Source organism: Sciurus vulgaris, assembly GCF_902686455.1.
Source record: "Sciurus vulgaris genome assembly, chromosome: 4".
In the NCBI taxonomy this organism is placed as follows: Eukaryota; Metazoa; Chordata; class Mammalia; order Rodentia; family Sciuridae; genus Sciurus; species Sciurus vulgaris.
In genome coordinates, this window is record NC_136464.1 from 94,321,041 (window position 1) to 94,347,860 (window position 26,820).

Here is a 26,820-nt window from a genome sequence, read left to right on the forward strand (position 1 = left end):
CCCTGAAGTAGGGGCAGGAACATCCTTAGTCCTGTACTCCAAGAATGCAGGATTCATCAGAGGCCAGCAGATGCCAGTCCCACTTGCCCACTGGACTTCCCAGAAAGCTTTTCTTGATGGATGCAGAGTTGGCCCTGGCCAGCTGGCAAGTGAAACAGGTAGTAATCCCAGGGCCAGCCTTGGGTTAGGGGGCCCTGCTGGTTTGAGTAGTGTGCAGATGCTGACATTTCCATTCCAGGTTTGCTGTGTTATTGGGTGACTTGGGCAGAACCTTACATTGCTGTGTGCCTGGGGACCACACCAGTGACAGTCTCACATCCCTCAGAAATTCAGAGTAGAGCAGGATGTTGCCTTGGGCATTTCCAGCTGTGGTAGCAGCACCCTCAGTACTTGGTTCCACAGGTATCACCCACACCTGGACACAGACACTGAGACTTCCCCAGAAACGGTGGAGGCTACTTTGCCCTGGAGCAGGGGCTCCCTCAGCCACTTCTGGACAGGCAGCTGTCAGTAGTCACCAGATATCTCTCTGGGTTATAAACTCACCCTTCTCCAGCAGCCCAAAGGTCTTCTCCATCATGATGGCCCCAACCCCAGACCTGGACAGAGAGTACTGTTTGACCCAGTCAGGACCATGCCATGAGGCCCTTTCATCTCAGAACATGCCTCCTGGTCCCACTTAACCAGGGACTCCTTGCCCCAAGACTCTTGACCTCATCCCTTTGGGGTCCACTGAGTTTGTTGGGTCCTTTCCTGGGGATGGAGCATATTGTCATGTGACTTTTATTACATTCTAAAGAAGGTTCTCTTACAGCAAAAATCTGTAACAGTCCGAAGAAGGACGTGCCCACACAGTGAAGCCTGATAGGAGAGGAGCAGAACTCCATTCCTGCTGTCTTTGTTATCACAGGTCTGTGTTCTTCCCTTTGAGAAGAGGTGCTTATGATCTCCTTCCCACACAGTGACCACAGAGGTGGAACTTGAGCCAGACCACAAAGAGGAGTGCATATAGCGGTGGGTGGACGTAACTCTTTGCTCCCAGTGCCTCTTCCAAATTGAGGCAACATGGGGTATGGCAGGCATTTCCAAGTTTTCTTGAGAAGCAAAGGCCTTCCTGGAGTGAAAGAAATTAAAAAAAATTTAAAACAGAGTGAACCAACATGTGTGGATGGAGGTGGGAAGTGGTTGATGCCTGGCAGAAACAGGTGGTTCTGGAATGATCCCAGGACATCTTCAACCTGGGAAAGGCTATGGAGAGAAGGCTCCTGACCTATTGGTCCATTCTGAGCAGGCTGGAGCCTATTAGGCAAGGAGCAGAGCTGCCCAAGGGAATCTGGACCTTGTTGGCTAAGTTAACAGCTTTGTCTTCCTTCTTATGCAGTGGAAACCATAGAAGTGTTTTAAGAAATTGAGACAGGTAGAAGCTGTCTTAGTCTGTTTGTGTTGCTATAACAGAACATCACAGACCGGTAATTCATAATGGACAAAAATTTATTTTATCACTGTTCTGAAGGCTGAGAAGTCCAAGATCAAGATGTAGCATCTGGTGAGGGTCTTCTTATGGGGTCCAAACACAGTGAAAGAGAAACAAGGGTGGGGAGAGGGAGAGAAAGAAAGAAACACAAATATGCAAAATGCGGGCAATCCCACTCTTTCATCATGGCATGAATTCCGCCCCCCCCCCCCCAGTGTCCTCATAGCCTGATCACCTCTCAAAGGTTTCATCTCTTAATACTGTTACAATGACCATTAAATTCAACATGAGTTTGGGAGGGGACAAACATTTAAACCTTATCATTCTGCCCATGGCTCCCCAAATCTCATGTCCTCCCATACAGAATACATGAATTTCATTTCAGTAGCCCCTAAATTCTTAAACTGTCCAGCATTAATCCAATATACAAAGTCTCATCTAAAGCAGATTTGGGTGAGATCCCAGGCATGGTTCTTCTCTAGACACATTCCTCTAGATGAGACCTGTGAGATCAAATGAGTTACCTGCTTCCAAAATACAATAATGGGACAAGCATGGGATAGACATTCCCATGTCAAAAGGAGAAGTAGGTGAGAAGAAAAGAATAACTAGTGCCAAGTGAGTCCAAAACTCAATGGGGTGAACAACATTAAATTTTAAGACTGTGGAACAATCTTCTTTGACACCATGTCCCACATCCTGGGCATTATGGGCTCAGTCCATGCAATAGCTCTTGCGTTGGAGTCTCATACTTGTGGCTCTCCAAAGCTGGGGCTGCACACTGGTGGCCCTACAGCTCTGGGGCCCAAGGGATGGATCTGCTCCTAGAAATCCACTAGGCATTGTCTGGCGAACTTCATGTGATGACCATTGAAATTTAGGTGGAGGCAGCCATTTCTCCATGATTTACACTGTGTGCCTGAAGAATTAGCACCAGATGGATGCTACTTCCAGAGGGTGTGCTGTGTACTCCTTCTGCTGTCTGGAGGTTAGGCCATATCCCACCACAGCCCTCCCCTGCATGTAAATCTGAGGCAGAAATGGCTTGGTGAGGTGGGTGGCATCAGCCCTGTGCTATAAACCAAACTTGGGTGCAGGACCAGCACCTTTCCCTCTGGTGCCAGAATTAGGAGGGCCTTTTCCTGGGATCTATACTGAATGCCTGTTTAAGCTGGGTAATGGCCTGCCTGTATCCTGTGATGGGAGGGGAGCAAACCCCTTAGGTGTCACAGACCTCCATGTGACCTCCCCTCCTACTCAAAGGTGGAGTTTCTAGCTCTGGCTTCATCCATCCCCACCCCTCTGCCTTCCATTGTCTAGAAATGTAGGTTGCTTTCACGTCACCTGGGACCTACCTTTGTCTATAGCTGTTGCTCTGTGCTCTCCTCTTTCTCTGAGGTTGGGCAGATGTATATTTGGTTCACTCTCCTGAAGTAGAAGTCAGATTTCCTACATGAAGTGCTCTCGCAAACCCATAGGGTTTTGTTTCCTTTGCTCAGGCCGTATCTGCAATGTCATTCTTGATTTCTTTTGCTTTCAAACCCACATCTGATCGATGAGAAAATTCTGTATTTCTGTCTTCCATAAAGTCCAGAATCTGCTACTTCTTGCCACTTGCCCAGCTACCTCCCTGGTGGAGACCACCCTCCCCAGCACAGATGCTGGAATATTGTGATTTGTGACAGTTATTAAGTAAAATAAGGTTACTTGAACATAAGCACTGTGATGTCATGACAGTCCATCTGAAAATTGAGACAGTTACTAAATGATTAGTGGGTGGGTAGCATATACATGGGACAAAGGGATGATTCCCATCCCACGTGGGACATGGAAGGATTGCATGAGCTTTCATCACACTGCAGAACGGAGAGTTTTGCAGGGTTCTAATCAGTATCCACCTTCACTCTTGCCCCTGCAGGCTGGTCTCTATAAATAAAACAGAATGATTTGGATTACATGGGGTTGTTCTCCACTCAGAGTGGTTTAGATTAGATGGGGTCATTCTCCACTCAGACTACATCGCATGAAAGGGGCAGAGGCAACTGCAGGCACAGAGATGCCACAGGTCTGAGGAGGAACTCTACTGGGAGAATAGTGGCCCCCAAATAGTGTCCACTTGAAACCTGTGAATGGGACCTTGTTTGAAAACAGGGTCTTTGAAGATTGAACAAGTTACAGTGAGGTCATACTGGGTTAGGATGGGCCCCAAATCCAATGATGGATGGCCATAGAAGGAGAGGAAGATGTAGAGACACAGAGAAGGCCATGGACCATGACAAAGGGATAGATTGAAATCAGGCAACTGCAAGCAAGGACAGTCAAGGATTGCCCCAGCACTAGAGGTTTTGAAGAGATAAGAGAGGATTGTTCCCTAGAACTTCGGAGGAAGACTGGTCCTGCTCACACCTGGGTTTTAGTCTTCCAGCTTCCCAAACTGAGAGAATACATTCTAGCTGTTTTAAGCCTCTGGTTTGTGGTACAGTAGTCCCTCTTTATCTGTGGTTTAGCTTTCAGTGGTTTCATTTACCCACAGTCAACCATGGTCCAAAAATATTAAATGGAAAATTTCATAAATAATTGGTAAGTTTTAAATTGTATAGTCTTCTGGGCAGTGTGATGAAATCTACCACAATCCCTCTGTCCTGTCAGGGATGTGAATCATCCCTTTTCCCAGTGTTTCCATGCTGTATATATCACCTGCCCGTTAGTCACCTAGCCATCTCAGTTATCAGATTGACTGTCACAGTATTGCAGTGTTTGTGTTCAAATAAGCCTTACTTTACTTAATAATGACCCTAATCATAAGAGTAGTGACACTGGCAATTTGGATATGCTGACGAGAAGCATATCACAGTATGTATAGATAGGAAAATACCCAGTATATAGATAGCTTAATACTATTTATTTCATGCATCCATGGAGGTATTGAAATGTACCTCTTATGGAAAAGTGGGGTTAGAAAGCTAAAACAAGCCCTTAACCTGTCCCATAAGGTCCACCAGGCCCTGTACTCATTTTTTTTGTGTGTGTGGTACCAGCGTTTCACACATGCTGGGCAAGTGCTCTACCATCTAGCTATACCCACAACCCTTTTTTAATTTTTAAAAATTTTTAAATTTCTTCTAATTAGTTATACATGACAGTAGAATGCATGTGTACTTTGATGTATCATACATAAATGGGGTACACTTTCTCATTTTTTAAATTGTACATTTTGTAGAATCACATGGGTCATACAGTCATATATGTTTGTAAGGTAATGTTTGTTTCATTCTACTACCCTTCCTATCCCCATATTCCCTCCCCTTCCATCACTGTCCTCTACCTAAAGTAACTTTCTTTCTTCTCTAGTGCCCCCACACCCTTATTGTGAATTAGCATCTGCATATTAGAGAAAACATTTGGCCTTTGGTTTTTTGGGATTGGTTTATTTTGCTTAGCATGATATTCACCAGTTCCATTCATTTACCAGCAAATGCCGTAGTTTCATTCTTCTTTAAGGCTGAGTAATATTCCACTGTGCATATGTAGCACATATTCTTTATTTATTCATCTGTTGAAGGGCACCTAGATTAGTTCCATAGTTTAGCTATTGTGAATTGAGCTTCTATAAACATTGACATGGCTACATCACTGTAGTATGCTGATTTGAAGTCCTTAGGGTATAAACTGAGGAGTAGAATAGCTGGGTTAAATGGTGGTTTCATTTCAAGTTTTCTGAGGAATCTCCACACTGCTTTCCATAGTGGTTGCACCAATTTGCCATCCCACCAGCAATGTGTGAGTGTGCCTTTTCCCCCATATCCTTGCCAACATTTATTGCTGCCTGTACTCTTGATGATTGCCTCAGCCCTTTTAATTTTATTTAGAGATAGGGTCTTGCTAAGTTGTTAAGGCTAGCCTCAAACTTAGGATTCTTTCTTTGCCTCCTGAGTAACTGGGATTACAGTTGTGCACCACTGCACTTGGTCTTTGCTCACCTCTTACCACCCTTGTTCCACCCAGCAGCACTGGCCCCCTCACCTTTCCTAAAGAGGCCAGCCAGGTATGCTCCTGCTCCAAGGTCTTTGTACTTGATGTTCCCTTGGACCCATTTGGATTGCTTCTTGCAGGTCTCTGCTGATGAGTGGCATGATCAGAGGAGGCTTCCCTGGTCACCTTGTTGATTTGAAAACAACAACAACAACAACGACAAAGCCCTCCCTCCCCCGTCACTCCTGATCCTTCCTTCGTGCTCTGCTTTTCTCCCCAGCACTTGTGCCACACAGCTGGTGTGTATTTACTTGGTCAGTATTTGTGCCTTCCCTTGACAATGGAAGCCCCGTGAGGGCCGGGACTCAGTGGACTATGACTGTCTCATCACTGCCTGTGACAACGTAAGCAACGTACTGACTCAATAGACGATCATTGTATAAATGAAGAAGGAAAAAAATCCACAGAATAAAGGGGAAAGCCCAAAGAGAGACAATTCAAGAAGAAAATGCCTTTTTAGCTCACTCTCACTCATAATTAAATAAATGCAAATTAAATCTTATAGGATCATTCTCACCTATTAGACTGTTGTGAATGTGAGGGGAATTTGGTGCTGTCTTGGGAGCACAATGTTGACCAGTGTCTTTTCTCATTTTTTAAACAAATTGAAATAGACAATTCACATACCAAAGTTTACAGTTTTTAAGTGAATAATTCAGTGGTTTTAGTATACATTCACAAGCTATGAAAAACATTACTACTATTTCATTCCAGAACATTTTCATTATCAAAAAGATATCCCATATTCATTAGCTCCTAATGGATAAAAACCTCTGATTTCTTTTTATGACTTTTTAGATTCACCTATTCTGGATATTTCATATGAATGGAATCATACAATATATGGCCTTTGTGTCAAGTTCCTATCACTTAGCATAATGTTCTTAAGTTCATCTACATTGTAACATATATTAAATACTTCATTCCTTTTTATTGCCATTTAATATTCCATTGTATGACTCTATTACATTTTGTTTACTCATTCATCCACTGATGGACATTTGGGTTGTATCCATTTTGTGACTAATATCAACAATTCTGCTGTGAACATTTGTGTATAAATTTTTGTGTGGTTTTCCGATATCTTGGATATGTATGTAGGAGTGGACTTGCTGGGTCATATGACTACTCTAACAATTTGAGGGACTATCAGACTGTTTTCTGAAGTGATTATACAACTTTATATTATCACCAGCAGTGTATGAGCGCTTCAGTTCTTCAGCATCATCAATAATTGTCTTTTTTGGTATAGTGGATGTGAGGTAGTGTATCATTATGGTCTCGATGCATTTTACTAATAATTATGATGATGAACGATTTTTCATGTGCTTTTTGGCCATTTGTTTATCTTCTTTAGAGGACTATCCATTCAGATCCTTTGACCACTTTTAATTGGGTTGTATTTTTATCATTACATTGTATGAGTTCTTTACATATTCTGGATACTAGGCCTTTATGGCATATATGATATGGAAATATTTTCTCCCCTGCTTAGGGAATTTTTTCAATTTCTCTTCCTTCCTTCCTTCCTTCCTTCCATCCATCCATGGTGCCGGGCATTGAACCCAGGGCGGGCCTTCATATGCTAGAAGAGTACTTTACCACTGAGCTACATCCCCTGGCCCTCCATTTCTTGGTAGTGTCCTTTGAAGCACAAACATTTTTCATTGTGATGAAGTTTCTCTTTTTCATTTGGTTGCTTGTGCTTTTAGCGTCATAGCTAACAAACCATTGACTAATCCAAGGTCACAAAGACTCATGCCTTGTGCTTTTTTTTCCCTAAGAGTTTGTAGTTTTACATTTTAGGTTTTTTTTTTAAATCCATTTGGAGTTCATTTTGTATATGACGCGTGGTGCAAGCCCAAATGCTTTCTTTTGTATGTGGCTATCCAGATGTCTCAGTAGCATTTGTTGAAAAAACTGTCCTTTCCCCATTGGATTATCTTGAAACTCTTGTCAAAATGGATTGAGCATAGGTTTATGGGTTTGTTTCTTGACTGTCAATTTTATTCTGTTGATTTATATGTCTGTGCTTCTGCCAGGACCACAGTCTTGATTACAGTAGTTTTGTAGTGAGTTTTGAAGTTGGGAAATGTACCTCCCACAAAAAGCCATTGTTGGATCATTTACATTTAGTACAAATACTGATTAGATAGGGTCTGCTTTTTGTTTTTCATGTCTTCTGTTATTTTTGTTCCTCTCTTCCTCCATTATTACCTTCTTTTATTTTCTAGTGTACCATTTTAATTCACTTGTCATTTCTTTTACTATATATTTTTGGGTTATTTCCTTAGTCGTTGGCTGGCAGGTCATAATTAACATCTTAACTTGAAACAATGTAGTTCAGATGAATACAAACGTAATTTCAATAGAATAGAAAAACTTTGCTTCTCTGTAGTTCTTTTGCCCCCTCTCCTTTGTGGTGTTATTATTATAAAATTTATATTCTTATACCTTGTATGCTCATCAACACATTTAAAATTATTGTCTCATGCAGTTGTCTTTGATTCATATAGGAGAAAGGGTTACAAGCATAAAGTACAATTATACTTTTTTTTTGCAAAATAACACTAAAGTATATTTTTATGTTTTTCATATATACATACATGTTCAGACCTTATAGATTACATTTGACTGGGTGCTTATGAGGAAAAATGAAATAGGCAGATAAGAAATCTAGAAACAATAGGACAAACTATAGCAAGATGAGTGCCTTGCACAAACTGGTAGTAACTGTGGAACATGAACTCAGTTCTCTGTATCCATGGTTTATTTTGTGGAAGGAAAGAAGGGAGGAAGGGAGGGAGGGAGGGAGGGAGGGAGAAGTAATCTGCCCAGAGAAGGTAAAGGCAGCTAGTCTGATATGGCATTTCAGAATAAAGTTCTTTTTATCCTGGTATTTAAGGATTCTCTAGCAGAAAGTCCAGCCTCCTACTTGCTTACTATAGGAAGATATCTTAAGGGATGATGTCAGTAGAAACCAGATAGGTCACACACATACACATGACTTACACTCTCTTTTCTGTTTACCTATATAGTTAACCTTACTGATGGGCTTTATTTTTTCATGTGGATTCAGGTTATTGATTGGTGCCCTTTCATTTCAGCCTGAAGGACTCTCTGTAGTAGGACTGGTCTCCTAGAGACAAGTTCTCTGTATTTATTTATCTGGCTAATTTCTCTTTCAGTTTTGCTACATAAAGAATTCTTAGTTGACAGTTCTTTTCTTTCAGTAGTTTGAGTATATCATCCCACTGCCTTCTGCCCTCCATGTCTTCTGATGGGAAATCAATCTGTTCAGCTTCTTGGATATGGAGATTAATATTGTTTTTCAAATTGAGTAATTTTGGGGCATATTTCTTTAAATATTCTTTCTACTTCTTTTGCCTCTCTTTTTCTGAGACTCCACCTAAACATATTTTGGTATCCTTTATGGTGTGTGAGGCTTTATTTATTTATTTTTCTTTCTGTTTCTCAGTCTGGGTAATCTCAGTTGACCTCTTTTCAAGTTCACTGATTCTTCTCTGAGTCTTCTCTCTGTTTGAATCTGCAGTTGATTCTCTCTAGTTAATGTTTCATTTCATTTCCTTAATTTTTTTATTTGCTTAATTTTTAACACCAGAATTTCTACTTTGTGCTTTTTAAAATAGAATTTGTATTCCTTTGTTGGTATTCTTTATTTAGTGAAGCATTGTTTACATACTTTCCTTGAGTACTTTAGGCATGGTTTTCTTCAGTTCTTTGGATATATTTAAAGTAGTAGATTAAAAGTTTTTGTCTAGTAAATCAGTTCTGGGAATAAGAGTCTCACCCATCTTCAGGGTTTGTTTTTGTAGTAATAGTTGTTTGTTTCATGGTTTTTGAAAATTAATTCTGCAATGATTGCATTCTTTTATTGTGTTTGATGCTAAAATTCCTGCTCAGTTATCTTAGTGGTCCTTTAATGACTGGACAAAAAAATTCTCCATTGTGTGGAGCCAATAAGTCTCCTGGTCTTTGAGGAAGGGCTCTGTGTGCTTGAGGCATGCCTTTAGCTGTCAGCTAGGCAGTTAATAACTCTGCCTTAGTCTTCACTTCCTACTTGCACAGAGCCTCAGTCAGCCAGAAGTGAGAACTTTGTGCTTCCTAAGGACTTTCCTGAGCATTTGCATAGCCCTGAGCATGCACATACTTTAGATTCCCAGGAATATACAGCAACTTTTCAAAGCCTCTATAGACATCTTGATATGGAACTTTTAATCTTTCTGGGTAGTTTATTGCTGGATTCAGCTGTTAACCATTGCTTTAAATGTGAAGTTAAATGCCTGTAATTGTTCTTGACAATCAACCCTGGGGAATAGGTCCCCCCCGCCCCCCATATTTGGTGAGCTCTGAGTCAGGTCAAATACAGGCATCTTTGCAAATGGGGTTTCCAAGGGAACCACTGGACAGGTGAAATAATGACAATTTCTGGGAATGAAGCTTTTGAAAGAGTTCTGTCTCTCTTCTGTTCACTCCAGTGGCTGCTAGGCTACTGGTTTTCATGATGAATTGTGGGGTCTTATTTTTCAAAGCACTGGGGAATAGAGTCAGGAATGGGACTAGGGCAAATTTAAATGCCACAAAATTGTGGTTCTTACTGATATTCAGTTGTATTTTGTGAATGAATATTCCCTGGAATTCTACAAGCCTTTGGTTAACTTCCAAAGTTCTAAAAATGTTGATTGACACATTTTGCTAGTCTTCCTGTTGCTTTTATGGGGGAGTTTTGGAGGTCCATACTCTGATCATTTTTACTATCTTACTATTATCTTTTGTAAGCACTTCTGTGATGTCCCTTTAAATTTATAGGACACATAACCTTTGATTCAACAATCTAATGTTAGAAGTCTATTCTTCATATATGGTTATGTTTGAATAAAAATCCTGGGTTGAGGATACTCATTGTTGGAATGTTTGCAATCACCAAAACCTGGGAAATACCTCAGTGTCATTTGCTAGAGAACATATCTTACATATGACAGATACCCCAGCCACCAGGCAGAATATATTGCAGCTGTGATAAAATACGAGGAGTTGTCCAGAGAAAAGAGCAAGTTGAAAACAATGTGTGAAATGTTCATTGCCCTTTAGTTCAGAAAAGGAATCTTGTGCGCACAGGCAAATAGTTTTCATGAATGCAGAAAAACTCTGGAAAGCTGCATGCAAGAAACTGCTAATAGTGGATGTATCAGGATGGGCTAAAGCCTAGGGTGGGAAGGACTGGCTTTTCTTTGTATGATCCTTTGTACCATTGAGTATTTGCACATGAGCACACACAGTGGTCCTCCTTTTCCACGGAGGATATGTTACAAGACTTCCAGTAGATATATAAAACTGTGGAGAGTACCAAACTCTATAATTTAAGGGCTTTTCCATTTAACTAAGGACTTACACACTGTGGTGGTAACTCTTGAAGTTTGAGATATGACAGCAAAATTAACACAAATTTTCTTTTGCTTCTACAAATGTGTATAACCAGGAGATTCATTCTTTCCACAGATCTTAGCAACCTCAGCATATGGTATTTTTTCTTAAGTCAAGAACTTTCACCTTTTCACTTGAAACACTTTAAGGCTCCTCTTTGGCATTTATCAATTGCTGACATCATGACTCTATGCTTTAGAGCCATTATTATGTAAAGTAAGGATTACTTGAACACAAGCATTACAATACTGCAACAGTCCATCCGATCACTAAGACAGCCAGTAAATGACTACTGGTCGGGTAGTGTATACAGCGTGGATATGCTGGAAAATCATGATTCACACCCCAGGTGAGACAGAGTGGGACAGTGTGAGATTTCATCATGTTATTCAGAATAGCATGTAATCGCAAACTTGTGATTTGTTTATTTTTCACTTAATTTTAGAATGAGGTTGACTTTAGGTAACTGAAACCATGGAAAGCAAAACTGTGGCTTGAGGGGGATACTGCGGCATATTGTTTTTTGTTTTTTTTTTCTGGCATATATGTTTTTAGATTTAATCACAATTTTGTGTATCAGAATTAAAAACACTTGGTAACATTTGACTATATGAATGTATCACAAATTGTTTCTTCATTTGCCTGTTGGTGGACATACAGTTGTTTTTCATTTCTTTCTATTAAGAATAAAACTGTTTTAAATGCTCTTTTAAATTTATTTTTATATTTGTTTTTTATTTTTACCGACTGCATTTTGATTCATTGTACACAAGTGGGGTACAACTTTTCGTTTCTATGGTTGTGCACATTGTAGGTTCACACCATTCGTGTACTCATACACATACATAGGGTAATGATGTCTGTCTTATTCCACCATCTTTCATCCCCCCACCCCCTCCTCCCTCTCATTTCCCTCTATGTAATCTAAAGTTCCTCCATTCTTCTCTCACCCCCACTCTCCCACCCCCATTATATATCATCATCTACTTATCAGGGAAAACATTTGGCTTTTGGTTTGGGCTTGGCTTATTTCACTTCGTATGATATTCTCCAATTCCATACATTTATCTGCAAATATTGTTAATTTTAAAACAGGGAAAATAAACTAAATGTGCAGATTCATGGTGTCTTGGCATAAACATGGTGAGCACTAGTCTTCCAAGTCTTGTTCCCTTCCTCTTTTCTGGGGCCCAGCACCCCTCCTCCAGGTCTGCGGCACAAAGAGGAATATATTTCTCTGTAAGGTCATTTCCACCACTTACCTTCCTCCAGGATCCCTTATGACAGGGATGTGGCGCCAGTAGAAAGACATGTACTCACTCTTAGCTGTGTGTCTTCAGTCCCATCTAGTCCTGACCTTGGATAGACACAAAGATAGTGAAACCAAGAATTGGGGGTCTTTGGCCAGGAAGTCAGAGGTATCTGAGATGAGGGGAGAGGCTATGGTAACATCATTCCAAGCACCCCGACTGCTCTTGACATGCTGAATACCCCTCCTTCAAGAGCCCATGATTGTGGGAATGACTGTGAAAGGACCTCCCTGGAACATTTGTATCCCTACTTGCTCAGATGTCCAGGGAAGGGGAGCTGTCAGGGCCTTTGACCATTAGAGAGAGGCTCAACTTTTCCCTGTGCATGTTACTCAGATCTGCTAAAAGACAGGAGGTGAGGGTAGTGCCCACCAGACCCTCAAAGTGGCTCTGGTATCTTTTCAAAGTTGCAGGACTGCATGGAGACCTGGGACTGGGATGATGAACAAGAACATTGGGGAGGGACCAGACCCTACCCCCAGACTCAGAACAAAATGTATTATTTCGTCAAGAATGTATAGCTGGAATTATCAAGAATATAAGTAACAATAAATGTTGGTGAGGATGTGGGGGAAAAAGGTACACACATACATTGCTGGTGGGAATGCAAATTGGTGCAACCACTATGAAAAGCAGTATGGAGATTCCTTAGAAAATTTGGAATGGAACCACCATTTGACTCAGTTATCCCACTCCTCTGTTTATACCCAAAGTACTTAACGTCAGCATACTACAGTGACACAGCCACATCAGTATTTATAGCAGCTCAATTTACAATAGCTAAACTATGGAACTAATCTAGGTGCCCGTCAACAGATAAATGGATAAAGAAAATGTGGTATATATACACAATGAAATATTGCTCAGCCATAAAGAAGGATGAAATTATGGCATTCACCAGTAAATGGATGGAACTGGAGACTATGGTGCTAAGTGGAATAAGCCAGTCCCTAAAACCAAAGACTGGATGTTTTCTCTGATATGTGGATATTAACACACAATAAGGGTGAAGGAGAGAAGAATAGAAGTTCTTTGGATTAGAGCCAAAGAACAAAGGGGAACAAAGTCAAGGAAGGGAGGGTAGGAATAGGAAAAACAGTAGAATGAATCAGACATAACTTTCCTATGTTTATATATGAATACACCACCAGCGAAACTGGACATCATGTACAACTACAAGAATGAGGTCCTAATTAGGTTGTTATACTCCATGAATGTATAATATGTCAAAATACTCTCTGTCATATACATCTAAAAAGAGCAAATAAAAATTAATTTAAAAAAAGACTGCGATGGTGCACACCTGTAATCCCAGCTACTTGGGAGGCTGAGGCATGAGGATCTCAAGTTCAAAGCCAGCCTCAGCAACTTAGTGAGCACCTAAGCAACTTAGCAAGACCCTGTCTCAAAATAAAATATAAAAAGGGCTGGTGACATGGCTCAGAGGTTAAGTGCCCCTGGCACCAAAAAAAAAAAAAAAAAGTATTGTTGGGGCTAGAGGTGTGGCTCACTAGTACAGCATGTGCTTAGCACAGGTTCAGTTCCCTAACACTCCCGCACCCTGCAGAAAAGTAGCGTAACTATCCAAAATATTTTAGTCAGTGAAGTAAACTGAGAAGCCTAAGTGTAGAAGAGCATAGGTGCTGTTTCAGTTAAAACCTCCTGAGGATGGAACTTGAACTACCTGTGTCAGCCCTGCTTGGTTCACTGTCTTGCCAGGAAGGTCAGGGACTGTACTGGGTCCAGACTGCTGTCCATGGATATGAGGGGAGTGACTGTGTGCCTTTTTCCAAATAACTGCAGGAAAGGAAGAGATGTCTTGGAAGTCCTGGGACACTGCTATGCAGAGAAACACTCTGGTATGGGTCACTGGGGCTTTGTGAGAAGGGGATCAGGGGGAGCAGTTTAGGAGGGAAGAGCAAGGCCAGCCTGGCATCCTGACCTGTAGCACCCTGGGTTAGCGAGGTGCTTATCATGGGCCAGCCAGTGACTGCAAAGGTAGAGCAGGGATGGACTGGCGAGAGGCAAAGGCAGGCTGCTGCTTGTAGTACTATGGAGGGGAAGAAAGAAGGGTTGAAAGGTCACAAAGGAAGGGCTGGGGTCAGGGAGACTCACGTCAAGAAGGTTGAGAGGAAAAGGAGGCAGAGAGAAGGGAGTCAGGGTCGGGAGCAAGACCACACCAGCATAACCATGGAGTAAGCTCCAGGAAGTGGGTCCAGGATGGCTGAGGGTTTTATCCAAAGGGGAGGGTGAAGTGGGAGAGTGGACAGGATCCCTGGGAAGCGGGGAGAGAAAGGCCTCAGGAGACGAGGGGGTTGGGAAAAGAGTTTGGGAGCTGGCCAAGGACAAAGAAAAACTAAGGCCCAGTGAAACAAGGCCAGGGTGGCCCTGAGATCCCCCAACCCACCCCAGTAAGGTCAGGCTAGCCCTGAGATGCCCAAACAAAGCCAAGCTGGCCCTGAGACAGCACCACCTCTCCCACACACACCAAGAACCAGACTAGTCCTGAGACATAAACCCACCACCATCACCAAGGCCAGGCTGGTCCTAAGACATCCTCCCCACCCCTGCCAGCAACAAGGCCAGGCTGCCTCCAAGCCCTCCCCCATTGTCTTGAGACTGCCCAGCCCACCAGGGGATCTTAGAGACTCTGCCTAAGAGCAGAGACTCTTATCTGAGAATTGTGGATAGCAACTGGGTGGCAGAAGAGGGCAGGAGGGTCACCTGGCTCCTGCACCCTCTTTGTCCCTAGAAGTTTGTAGGACCCTGAAGTTTTCCCAGTTCTTGGAACAGCCGGATGAGAGGCCCAGCTGTGCTGTGCTTGTGAGGGGCATAGCATTTTACAGATGTCCAGCTGCTTTCAGGCTCCCGTAAGTTTCCCCGGGCCCTCTCCACATAGCAAAGCAAACAGTGAGAACTGGAGCAGAGGCCCTGGGGAGGGTGTGGGCCCAGGGTCTCACAACAGTGCTGCTCTCTCCATGACTGACACCAGTCATGTCCCTGCCTAGCTGACTTGAATGTGCCCAGAGGGCTGGCCACCCAGCTTCCACCTGGTCCATCCCCGACCCGGGGGAAGGAGACCTGAGGGTGCAGGAGGTGAAGGCAGCATCCTCTTTTCCCCTTTTTGGATCCAGGCCAGCCCACTAATCCCTACGCTGTGGGCTGCATTGCTCACCAGGACAGGGCACACGATTAATGTGGAATCCCACCATACGTGTTGTCCTTTGGAGCCAGAGGCCAGATATGCAGAGATGAAGGGTCAGGCCCCAGAATCCTGTGTGTGTCTCAGGCACATTCTGCCCATGCCTGAGTCATAATGACCAAGGGCCAGGTGGTGGACAGGCAGTGGTGACACCAACAATATAGCTGAGTCCTTCCAGAGGCCACAGTGTGGGTGTGAAGGGTGGGAGTGGCAGTTACCCTGTGGGAGGCTCCATGGAGAGCAGAGATGGTGGGAGAGGGTAGTCCCAGCCCTGCCCCCACCCCTGCCAGACCTGCCTGCTCCACCCCTTCCCTCAGCAGAATCAGAGGGAGTCAACTGCAGGGACCTTAAGATTACCAGTCCATGTGGGGAAACAGGCCCATGGAGGGGCAGGGGCTTTCCCAGGGCCTCATAACAAACTCTCCCACCCGGCTGAGTGGACGCCAGCTCAGCTGCCCATGGACTGACACCCACACCACACGTTGACAGTGCAGTGATGGGTCCTAATCCACAGTCCCAGGCTGGCTAGGGCCCCTTTATCTCATGCCAGGATGAACTATTTATGGATTCCAGTTTCTGTTTATTCTTCTTGCAAAAGCATTTTTGAAATATTGAAATACCCAAAGTCCACACAAGCCATGCTTATGTTTCCAGAATTGTGCCATGGGCATTTGGACTGTGGCCAGAGAACAAATGGCCAGCAACCTAGGGACCATCCCTCTGAACTCAGAGAGGGGTTGGGGGAGGCAGTGATCGTTGGTGGTCATGGTACATCTTCCTGGGGGTAGAAGTGTCACAGACATGGAAAAGTTGGTTCCTTTGATTCCAAGAGTAAGAGGGAGCATTTTTCCACTTTCCCTGGTGAATATGGATTTTGAGAGGTAGAAAGAAGCGAGGATTCCTAGTGCTGCTTCCTCTATCCCCATTCACACCCCATCCTAAGAGGCCCAGGCCTCTTTCCCCTTTAATAAATGGTAACAAAGCCTCAATCTGCAAAACTGGCCCCCCTTCAAGGGGTCCCCATGATCCCTGGTAGAACCTTTTAGGACAGGGTGTGAGGTGTCCAGCTCAACATGTACCTTGCAGTCATGGCTAAACCTGGTCTAGAAGAGTGGAAACCTGGTCTAGAACAGTGGAGTGTCTCCATTCAGCTAGGAAATAGCTGCTTTCAGGTCATCGCAGCTGCTTTGGGACTGCTCAGAGACCTGCAAGGCTTTCTGTCCAGGGGGAAGCATTGTCTTCCAACTTGACAATTCTGCTGCGCTTCTGGAAAGTTCCCAGGGCCGCCATCTCTTGCCACAGGCCATAATACTAGTCATTCTGTCCCTTGAATCAGTAGCTATGAGAATCATGGCCTCAGGGCCTTTGCACTTATTGTGCCCCTGCCTGGCACTTCCTGGATGATTCCAACTTGACTTGCCATCTTAACTCCAGGCTTAAGGTGATTCCTCCTATGACCTAGAGGCTTTGTGTCATCATCGTGCTCATCACCAGCTGGATTTTGTTCATTTGTTTATTATTCTGCCCCTCCTATGGCCTAGCCCCTGGGAATGTAAACCCTTAGAGCATGGATTATATCTGTGAGATCTTGACACATGGTGAATGTTCATTAATTTTTTAAAAATGAATGGTCTAGTTAGGAATGCAAAATAGGAATGCAAAATACCAACCAGTTGTTGAAGAACCTATGATAAGGAGCAGGGCCCTCTTAGGATCCAGGGTTCTCATGCCTCATTCCTCTCCTCCCATACCGGAGGCAGACATCACTAATTTAGAATAGCACATTTGATTGCATGGAGCCTGGTCAGGAGCTCCAAGCTCAGATTCTCATAGCTACTGGCCATCATCAAAGGTGAGGGGAGAAAGAATAGGGTGTGAAGTGCACAGTGTGAGTGGGCTGGCAGCTGAAGGGAACTTTCCCTTGGGGACTTCAGGAGTTAGAAAGTCTTTCTGGAGGAGGTGGTAGGTTGGAAAGGTGCTGGGGCAGAGGAGGAGGGAGAGGGACAATTTGGAGGGGTAAGTCTTGGAAGTAAGAGTCAAGTGGACACATCCCCAAGACAATAAAGTTCAGCCTATATGGAGAGGAAGGCATGTGTCAGGCTGGCTGGGAGACCCACTTGCCTGCTTCTCAGTTAGCTTCCTAGTGTAGCTCCAGGTGGAGCCTTCTGGTCTGCCAGCTGGAGGGAGAAGCTAGGGGGAACGTAAGGAGGAGTGATGAATGAGCAATACTGAGAACACACCAGAACATGTTCCCTGTGGGTGAGATGGCAGAGGAGACTCATCTGCTTTATAACAAAGAATGCAGGGACAGCTCTTTTAAGGTTCCAGGTGTGTGAGGGGGCCATGCTGCCTGATGCAGCTGTTCCTGACACCCAACCACACCCATCCATCTTCTCTCCCTTTCTTGGATTCACCCAGATGGTTGGAACAAGTCTCCCTTCTCCAGAAGACTATGAGAACCATGATGAAGGGACCCTCTGGTGGCTGCAGCTGATCCAGTCCTGCCTCCTGCCCTGCAGGCAGCCTCCTCAAAGAGAGCTGGGTGCCTTCGATCCTGGTTTTAGAAAAAAAGCATGCAATGTGTTATACTGGTGATAAAGCCCTTCACAGTCATTGGAGAAAAATTGAGAAAGACTTGGTAAGGAGAAATGGAGAGGAGTAAAGGACATGAGAGAGATGGGCTGGGAGGGCGGGGTTGACACACTGATTAGTGTTTAGGTGCATCTGCTTGTCTTACAGGTGTGTATGTGCACATGCACATACATGCACACACATGTGTGTGTGCACTCACACAGGTTACATGTTTGAACATGGATGTGTTATGTCCTAGGTGATGCCTGCCTCCAGGAGCAGCTCTGCTCCCCTGGGGACATGTGGGAACCTCTCTGCTACCATTCTCCTTTTCTTACCAGTGACCCCGGCCTTTCCTCCAAACACAAGCTGACACTCTGTGTCACCTTCATCATTATTTTTGCAGATTTCACAGGTGAAAACTGATGACTCAGGACTTGACATCATTTTGCTGTCACGAAGCAGCTTGCTCCTGGCTGGTGGACTTTTCCTGTTACTTTGTTTGCCCCTGCTTCTCCCATCTTTCTCATCAGGATACCAAGGTCATTCTCACATTATCTTGCTTTGTGTTGGTGTGTTCTTATAGGCAATCCTCTGTTCAGGCGATGGGGTGGGTATTGAGAGCCTCAGTGAGGAAGGGTATTTGCGTATCATGACCCACTTCATATCAGGTTATCACCTGCCTGAGCCCTGCCCTGGCCTCACCCCACCTTTCCTGGGTGACTGGAAGCCTATTTTCTGGCTTTCCAGGCAGATGCTCTTGACCCTTTCTGGGTCCACTGCCCTTAAAATGAGGCTGTGTCTTCTACCTATGCCATGTCTCAGCCTCCCTACACTGGATGTGTCCCCTTTGTGCATGTGCACAGGCTTCCCTTGGTGCAGAGGCCTCCCCACACTCTGGGATCAGGGGCTCCACATCCCAATCCAAGATCTGACACTACCCCCCCCCCCCCAAAGCAATGAGCCTGCATCCCCAGTTCCCACATACAGCTGGGGGCAGGAATGATCTCTGTGGGGGGGGGTGCCTGGGCACTGCCTTTTTAGCAAGTTCCCAGGTGAGTTGTTCAGCTTTGAGAGTGCCCCTCTGGAGAAAGCCCCCAGCTGGGCCTCTGCCTTTTCTTACCTCCTGCATCTCTGATGCCCTGAGATGCCCTGAGTCCCGGCTGGTTTGGATTGGCTAAAACATGTGGATCCCTGGCTCAGAGTAACCCCAGGATGCAGAGTTTCAGGACACATCAGAATCTTCTTGTCCTCTAGGAGGTTGAAGTAGATGAGAGAATCTTTGGAAGCCTCAGGTGAAAAAGGGATAAATCTACCATGGCACCTTAATGTTTTTCCTCAAGGAGGATATTCAAGGGAATGAATGTGCATTATTTTGAATTCTGCTATGGCTTCCACGCTGGCAGGAACCCACTCCAGCCATGACCCAGGAAGCTGGACATGGGCAAGGCAAACATGCAGGCAGGGCCAATGCTGTAGATTCATAGTTAGACCAGGTACAAATGGGCAGATGGACAAGAGTGTCTAGCCAGCATGGGGGCCATTGAGGAGTCTCCCTTTGCCCCTCCAGGGGCTCCTGGAACATCAGGAGAAAGCAACTCTTTGATCAAATGCCTTTGAGAAACACCATATTCAGTGCTCCTTCCAGAACATGACTACCATACTAAGGGCACAGGACTGAGGTACAAGTTGGGTCTCTGCTCACCAGCCACACCCGGTGGGGCAAGGAGATTTTCTCTATTGCTCACAAAGGCATTGTAAGGACTAGAAGCATTTCCGGCCCATCTTGCAGGTGAAGATGCTCAGAGTGCAGCCTGTGTCTGTACCTCCTTGCTTCTAGGCCTTGAGCAGGTCCCAGCCTGTGAGAAGGCTAGAAATTATATCCAAACTACACTGGTGTTTGGGTCGATGCCACACCAGATAAAAGTTCCACTGTGGGGGACCCTGCTCATGCTCATCATCATGGTGACCAGTGGGGGTCCTGGGGCAGGTATCAGTCAAGAATGAGACTGGGCTGTGGGCACATGTGGGGCAGGGTAAGGATGTCTGTGACAGAGACGAGGACAGTGGTCTGGGCTATTCTGCTGCTTAACCTCCTCCAGGTCTGGATGGCTCTGCATCTATGAACAAAGCACAGCACATTTCCCTCCCTGCACAGTGAAGGAAAGGTTATGCCAATCTCAGTGGTTCCTTCTTCTCCCTCTGGTCTTCCTGACCTCTCTCTTCCCTGAGATCACAGCTCATTATGAATATACATTGGCCCATAGACAGGCCTCATCCCTGAACAGCACAGCTTCAGTTATGCCTCAGGTCTGAGGCCTATCTAGCCTGTTATACTCTGTCTTGGCCTCTTCCACCCATAGGCTCTGGAACCTGCCTGAGGTGGTGCTGAGGCACAGAGGTGAGAGCCCCAGACTGGGTGTACAGCTGCCTCTGGCCCAGAGGAAGGGCTGTTTCTTACCAGCCTCTGCCCACGTGTCTTTGAGAAAAGGCTGAAATCCCTTGGATCTTCTTTGTGGGGCTCAGCCAAGGTAGACTGTGTGCTCAGGGGATGTGGTACTCATGCCATGGCCTTCTGCAAGGTGGCAGGATGCAGCTGCCCCTCTCTCTCATTCCCTATTGCCCTTCCAGTCCTTGATGTCAGATATATGCTTATCCCTCTTTCTTATGCCACCTACTTGATCCCTGTGCACAGCAGAAGGGTGGCAGGGAGGGCTGGGCCTGTGGGATGTTCAGAAACTGCATTCCCTTCTGCTAGCCTCTTGACAGGAGAGCAATGACAGCCCTGGGCACAGAGAACAGCTGCTATCCTGAGCAGTCAGTGCATTAGTTATGGTTAGTTACTCATGTGGTTATATACACATGGTTAGTTCTGTATATATACACCCAGGGCGGTCTCACCGCTCACTCCTAATTTATTATCGCATCAGGATGATATCAAGGGCACGCTGAGGCCATAGGGAGAGGCCCATGGAACACTTGCTGCCTCACCGTGTAATTCATTCAGACAGAGCAGTTACCTCTGTGATATGGGGAGAGTCATTAGAAGGATCATCAAAAAGATCAGTTGACCTCTGTTTTTTTCCCTAACAAATAACCTTTTGTTTGCTTAGAACATATTTTCCAGGGGCTGGGGTTATAGCTCATGCCTAGCACGTGTGAGGTACTGGGTTTGATCCTCAGTACCACATTAAAAATAAATAAATAAAATAAAAAATATTGTGGTCCATCTACAAACAAAAATTTTTTTTAAAGAATATTATTTTCTAAAAGGGAGTATTAATAGGACAGTGTTAGGGAAATGCCAGAGCCTTATGGGTCTCCCCTTGAAATCAAGTCTACCAGCATTAGCAGCTGGTCACACCTGCCCTGAACTCTAGGTGTGTCTGGGTGTGAGCACAACCAAAGGTCATAAGTGACAACTTCTGGGGAGCACTGACCTCCAATAGGCCACAGTGTGTGTAGCTCTTAGTGAGGATTTGGAGGATATGGCTCTGGGTAGGGGGGATCTCTCTGCAGACTGGCTGTATGCAAGAGGCTTGGGTCAGGACAGACCTGGAGCTGCAGAAGGTTTGAACCTTCAGGCCTGTGTGGAACATGGGACTAAGGTGTCTCTGGAGCTTCCCTGGTGTTTGATTCATTCCACTTCAAGTTTCACCAAGCATCATGGGCCTGGCTTTATACCTGGGACCCAATAATTCAAACAGGTCTCCGGGCAGGTAGGGTGTCCTGAATGAGAAAGCAGCTCCAGGGCAGGGTTGAGAGCCAGAGCCCCACTGTCACCTGGCCCCTCATCCTGAATCTCAGTCCCCATGTGCTTATCCTTGGGGGCTTTGTGAGCCAGCAGGGGGGTGTGATCCTTGTCAGTCCCCCTGTGGAGCACTAGGGATTCTGCTTCCTCTGTTCTGCAAGTTCTTCTGCCTGCCTTGGGCCACCTTTTATCCTACAAAATCCAGTGGGCACCTCCTGCCCACCATCAGCAGAGCTGATATATCTCTTGGCGTGAGTCTGTGAACATTTCTGCCAGGTTTACACCCAGGGTGGAACTTCTGGGTCTGCATATGCTCACTACCTGACCTGGCATCTGTATATTTTAAAGGAGGGAACAGGTGTTTTCACCCAAGACTGCCTTTGTTCTTGGGGGGACAAGAGGAAGGCCAAGGTACCCAGTGCCCCTACCATGTTCCTGCCTCTGAGTTGGCTTCTTGTCTGAGGTGTTGCCCACACTAGGCCTGGAAGGACCCTGAGGCTCAGACAGCTTCTGTCTACCCAACTAGGATGCTTTTTCTCATTTTTTCTCCTCAATTTTCTCCCTTCCCTTCCTGTCCCCCTCCCTTTCTTCCCTTCCTTCCTTCCCTTCTGTTCTTGTGCTGGGCATGGAACCCAAGGCTTCACAAGTCTTCTACCACTGAACTACACCCCACCCTCTCCTTCAGTTTTCTTAATGTAATTGTTTTGAAGCATAACATATGTACAGAAAAGTGCCTAAGTCAGAATGTGCAGCTTTGTGATTTTTTTTGTGGGGTGAACACTTGGATAATGGGCACCCAGATTCAGCTCCAGCAGCCGTTGGCCCCTCCCAGCCCTTTCCCTTTAGGTTGCATCTCCCCGTGGAGTAGGTGCCTTTGCCATGTCAGAGCTAGATACATATGGGGTTCTATCTTAGTATCTGTGCCTGTTTTTTATTTTATTTTATTTTCTTATTCCACATCATGGTGGTGAGACTTGCCCTTGTGTATGACTGTCTTGTCTATCTCATTATCTTGGAACATTCCATTGGCCAAATATACCACAGCTTGGCAGGAATTCAGTCTTCTGTGGAAGACTCCTGGGTTGTTTCTAGTTTGGAACCATTGTGAGCAGAGCTGAAGTATTTCTTGGTGTGAGTCTGTGAACATTTCTGCCAGGTTTACACCCAGAGTGGAACTTCTGGGTCTGCATATGCTCAGCTCTCATAGGCATAGACTGTGTTTCCATGTGGCTGTCCCAGTGAAGGGACACCAGCAGCTGAGAGTTTCAGTTGTGCCACCTCCTCGTCAGCACTTGGCATTTTCTGCCTTTTCAATTTTGCATTGTGGTGGGTGTCCAGGGATATCACAATGTGGTTTTAATTTCCCTCCCCCTAATGACTAATGAAGTTGGATGCTTTTCTTAGGTTTATTGCCCTTTTGTGAAGTATCCCTTCAAACCTTTTGTCCATTTAAAAAAATTGGGTCTTCTAACTTTTTGACTTTCTCAGTTCTTTATTATTGTGCATATGAGTCCTGTGCTGGATGTATACACCTGTATCTATATCTGCATCCATATTCCATATCTATACCGATATCTCTATCCATATTCCCATATATGTTTCTTCTGTCTATATCCCTGTCATATTCCTATCTATATCCATATCCCTGTCTACATCTATATCCATATTCCAAATTTATATTGATAGCCACATCATATCTGTATCCAAATCTGTATCCCCATTCCATATGTATATCCATTTCCATATCTAATCTATGTCTCTGTCCATACCCTTATCTATATCTATATCAATATCCTTTTTTATATTCATATACATAGTCTTATCTATACCCATATACATATCAATATCCCCATCTACATCGATATTCCATCTTTTTATCAATATCCATATCTGCATACACCCAGACATACACATACCCTGAGTGCCTGTGTGTGCAGACGTGTTAGTCATTGGGTTGTGGCAGTAAACAAAGATGTGCTTTCATGGAGCTCACATTCTTTTAGAAGCAGGCTAACAAATAAGGGAGTGTCAGATTGAATAACCCCAAGGAAAAAAGTTCAGTGGAGAGGAAGAATTGCTAGGGTGGAAGGTGATATTGTAAATATGTCACTGGAAAAATGACAGAGATCCAAGGTCTCTGAGTAGCAGAGACATAAGGGAGAGTGTTCACAGATACCAGGGGAAGCACATTCCATGCCAGGACAGTGCAGAGAGAGCTGAGGTCTCAGGTGGGGGCAGGTCAGTGTAACAGCTGAACTCTGGATTTGATTGTGATCAGGGCAAGAGACATTGGAGCTTGTGGACAGAGGAGGGATGGAACCTGACTCAGATTCAAATGAGGATCCCCTGCCTGCAGTGTTGAGGCAGCAAATGCTGACACTCATTGGGAGTGTTGCTATGGTCCAGCCTCCTGTCATGCACTCATGAGGATGTACTAGGTCACTGTCAGCCCAGAATGAGGATTTCCGGCCCTTCCTCAGAGGTGCCTCTCATGGTTAAGGATGGAAACAATGTTCTAGGTCTCCTGCCCAGCCCCCATTGCCTGGAGGAAGGAGGGGTAGCTCCTATGTGTCTTATCTTTCCAGAAGTCCTAGCAGATGTCCACTGGCCACACCACACCTTGCTTGTTTTGTACTTTCTGAAGCTGATGAGGGCAGTGGAGGTCCCACATTGGTCTCCACATGCCCTCCCAGAGGGACAGTTCCACCCACAGCTTCAAGCAGAAGGACAGCTGCCAGGGGTCAGCTGCCCTTTCCGTAGTCCTTGGGCACAAGGAAGCATGTGGATCAGATGAATGCTCAGGTTGTACCTGTGAGCAAAGGAGACAACTGTGTCTGCCAGAAACCAGGGCAGAGCGGCTCTCTTTCACTCCAGGAGAAGCATCTTACCTTATCAAGGTCTTTGGGCAATGCTGGTGACATCTATTGATGGGAAGTAACTGGAACAGTATAGGAAGCAGCAGGGGCTGCACCCCCATCACCCTTCTCTAGACTGTCATGTTCAGAGAGGCAGAGGAGAAGGCTTGCATGTGGCAGCAGGGCTGTTGACTGTCCACATGGACTTCCTGAGGCAATGCCATGACCATCATGGGGCCCAAATATCCTTCAGGGTCATGGTACAGGAATGAGGAAAGCAGAGGGCAGATGCCTAAATTTACCCTGAGGTAAGACTCTAGGTTTCACCTCTCTTGGGACTCCGGAGTGGTCTGAAGAGATTGGGGGGGGGGGGCATGTAGGCCATGGCCTGACGGCTTAGGTGGGTCCTGACACTACTATTTAACTGCAGAGGCCATTGTGAGCTTTGTGTTCTTTGGATGGCTTGAAACAAGATGTGGTGACAGAAAAGGGAAGAGGACAATGTGAAAGATGCTGGTAGTGGGAGTGGTGGGGATGGCTGATGCACCATTTCTGCCTGGAGTTTGCCCCTAACTGCCCACCTGTTGGGAGCTGTATTATGAGGTAAGAATAGTGCATTCTCTGGAGCTATGAGAAATGGGGTCCAGACCCAGCACTAGTACTGACAGAAATAGGGGAGGTCAGCAAATGGACCCAGCACAGTCCTGAATTGCTCAAGACAAAGATAGCCTAGCTGGGTGCAGTGGCACATACCTGTGATCCCAGCGACTCAGGAGGCTGAGTCAGGACGATCGTGAGTTCAAAGCCAGCCTCAGCAAAAGCGAGGTGCTAAGCAACTTGGACCCTGTCTCTAAATAAAATAGGAAATAGGGCTGGGGAATGTGACTTAGCAGACTAGTGACCCTAGAGTTCAATCCCTGGTACCCCTCCATCCCCCCAAAAAAGATAGTCTAGTACCTAATTTTGCTGCTGGTAAGGGAGCAGGCATAGGAGAAAGAGGTGCTCGGAGGAGAGACAATTGTCCTAAAGGCTGCTGGGCACAGAGCTGGCAGGTGGTGGGTGAAGGATGTGAACCCTCCTGAGGTTGTCTTGGCCTTTCTCTGGGCATCCCCTGTTCTTCTCTGTGCCATTCAAGTTGAGAGTATCCCTTTCCTCCCTAGTGGTCCCTCAGGCTGCCAGCTCTGCCTTCCCCAGAACCTGGCTCCAACTCCCTCTTTGGCTCAGTCTCTGCTTCTTTAATTCCAGACTTCCCAGGAGATGCTCCTGGTTTCTGTCACCCAAACTCCCAGAGCTAGGGTTGGGGCCTCAGAACATGGTGGAGGAGAACCATCCAACCATCTGACAGGATTTCTTCAGAGGGCTGGGATTTCTGGGCGCGGAATGGCACCTCACTTTGCCACGTACTGCAGGGATCCACTGGGGTCTCTGATTAGCTGTCCCGCAAAAGCTAGCTGCCTGTCCCCCGTGTTCACTCCAGGAAATGGAAGCACAGAAAGTTCTGTGAATCACTTCAGGCCCGAGCTGTGTGAAGCAAGTGCCCGGTCAGGGGAGGCATTCAAACCAAATGCTGCCTGACCACTTGCCATAGCTTTGTCCGGATGTCTATGATGAGGTGAGGTTGGAAGGGTCCGGAGAGAGGAGAGGGAGGAGACCTAGGCGCACGAGGCCCAACTGAACCAGATGTCACCACCACTACTGCCTCACCCTGCGCTGAGTCCCAACCCCACGGTGCTCCCAAACTTAACCTCAGGACCGTACGCCCTGCCCACACAGTGCCCTTCATTGTGCGACCCCCAACTCCATCCCTTGCTCGCGGTGTCCTGCGTCTCACTGTGCTGTTCAGGGTCTAGCCCCTACGGTCGCTGGGTCCCCGACTGTCTGCCGGCTCCGCCCCTGGCCCCGCCCCACCCCTCTCTCCGGGAGGTGGCTTTGAGGGCGTGGGGAAGTCCGCCGGCTAGGGGGCGGGCCGGCATTTGCTCCTAGCCGCCAGAAGTCTCCAGTAGCCCGACGCCTGCCCGGTCGGGGGACAACACCCAGAGCAGGCAGCCAGGATGTTTCTGGAACCCCAGGTAGGGCTGCGGTGTGTGGCAGGTGTGGCGCGGAGGGCAGGGAGGCGTGGTCATGGGCGCACTCGCAGGGTAGCGGCTTTTCTACTGCAGAACTGCGGGTGTGGGGTTCCT

The 26,820-nt window shown here is 45.8% G+C and overlaps 1 protein-coding gene across 9 annotated transcripts in view; it reads left to right on the forward strand.

The window, feature by feature from the left end:
- RASGEF1A (RasGEF domain family member 1A) overlaps positions 1-26,820 on the forward strand; it is an 82,837-nt gene that overhangs the window by 22,081 nt on the left and 33,936 nt on the right. For 3 of the 9 annotated variants that reach the window (XM_079136840.1, XM_079136847.1, XM_079136838.1), the window contains exon 3: positions 17,882-18,101. The exons of 4 other annotated variants lie outside the window; for them this stretch is intronic. In XM_079136840.1, the coding sequence (XP_078992966.1) occupies positions 18,042-18,101 (60 nt within the window). In that variant the 5' untranslated portion in view covers positions 17,882-18,041. Of the gene's footprint in view, positions 1-17,881; positions 18,102-22,559; positions 26,710-26,820 lie in introns of those variants that run through there. 2 more of the 9 variants (XM_079136841.1, XM_079136839.1) reach the window with 2 other exon arrangements.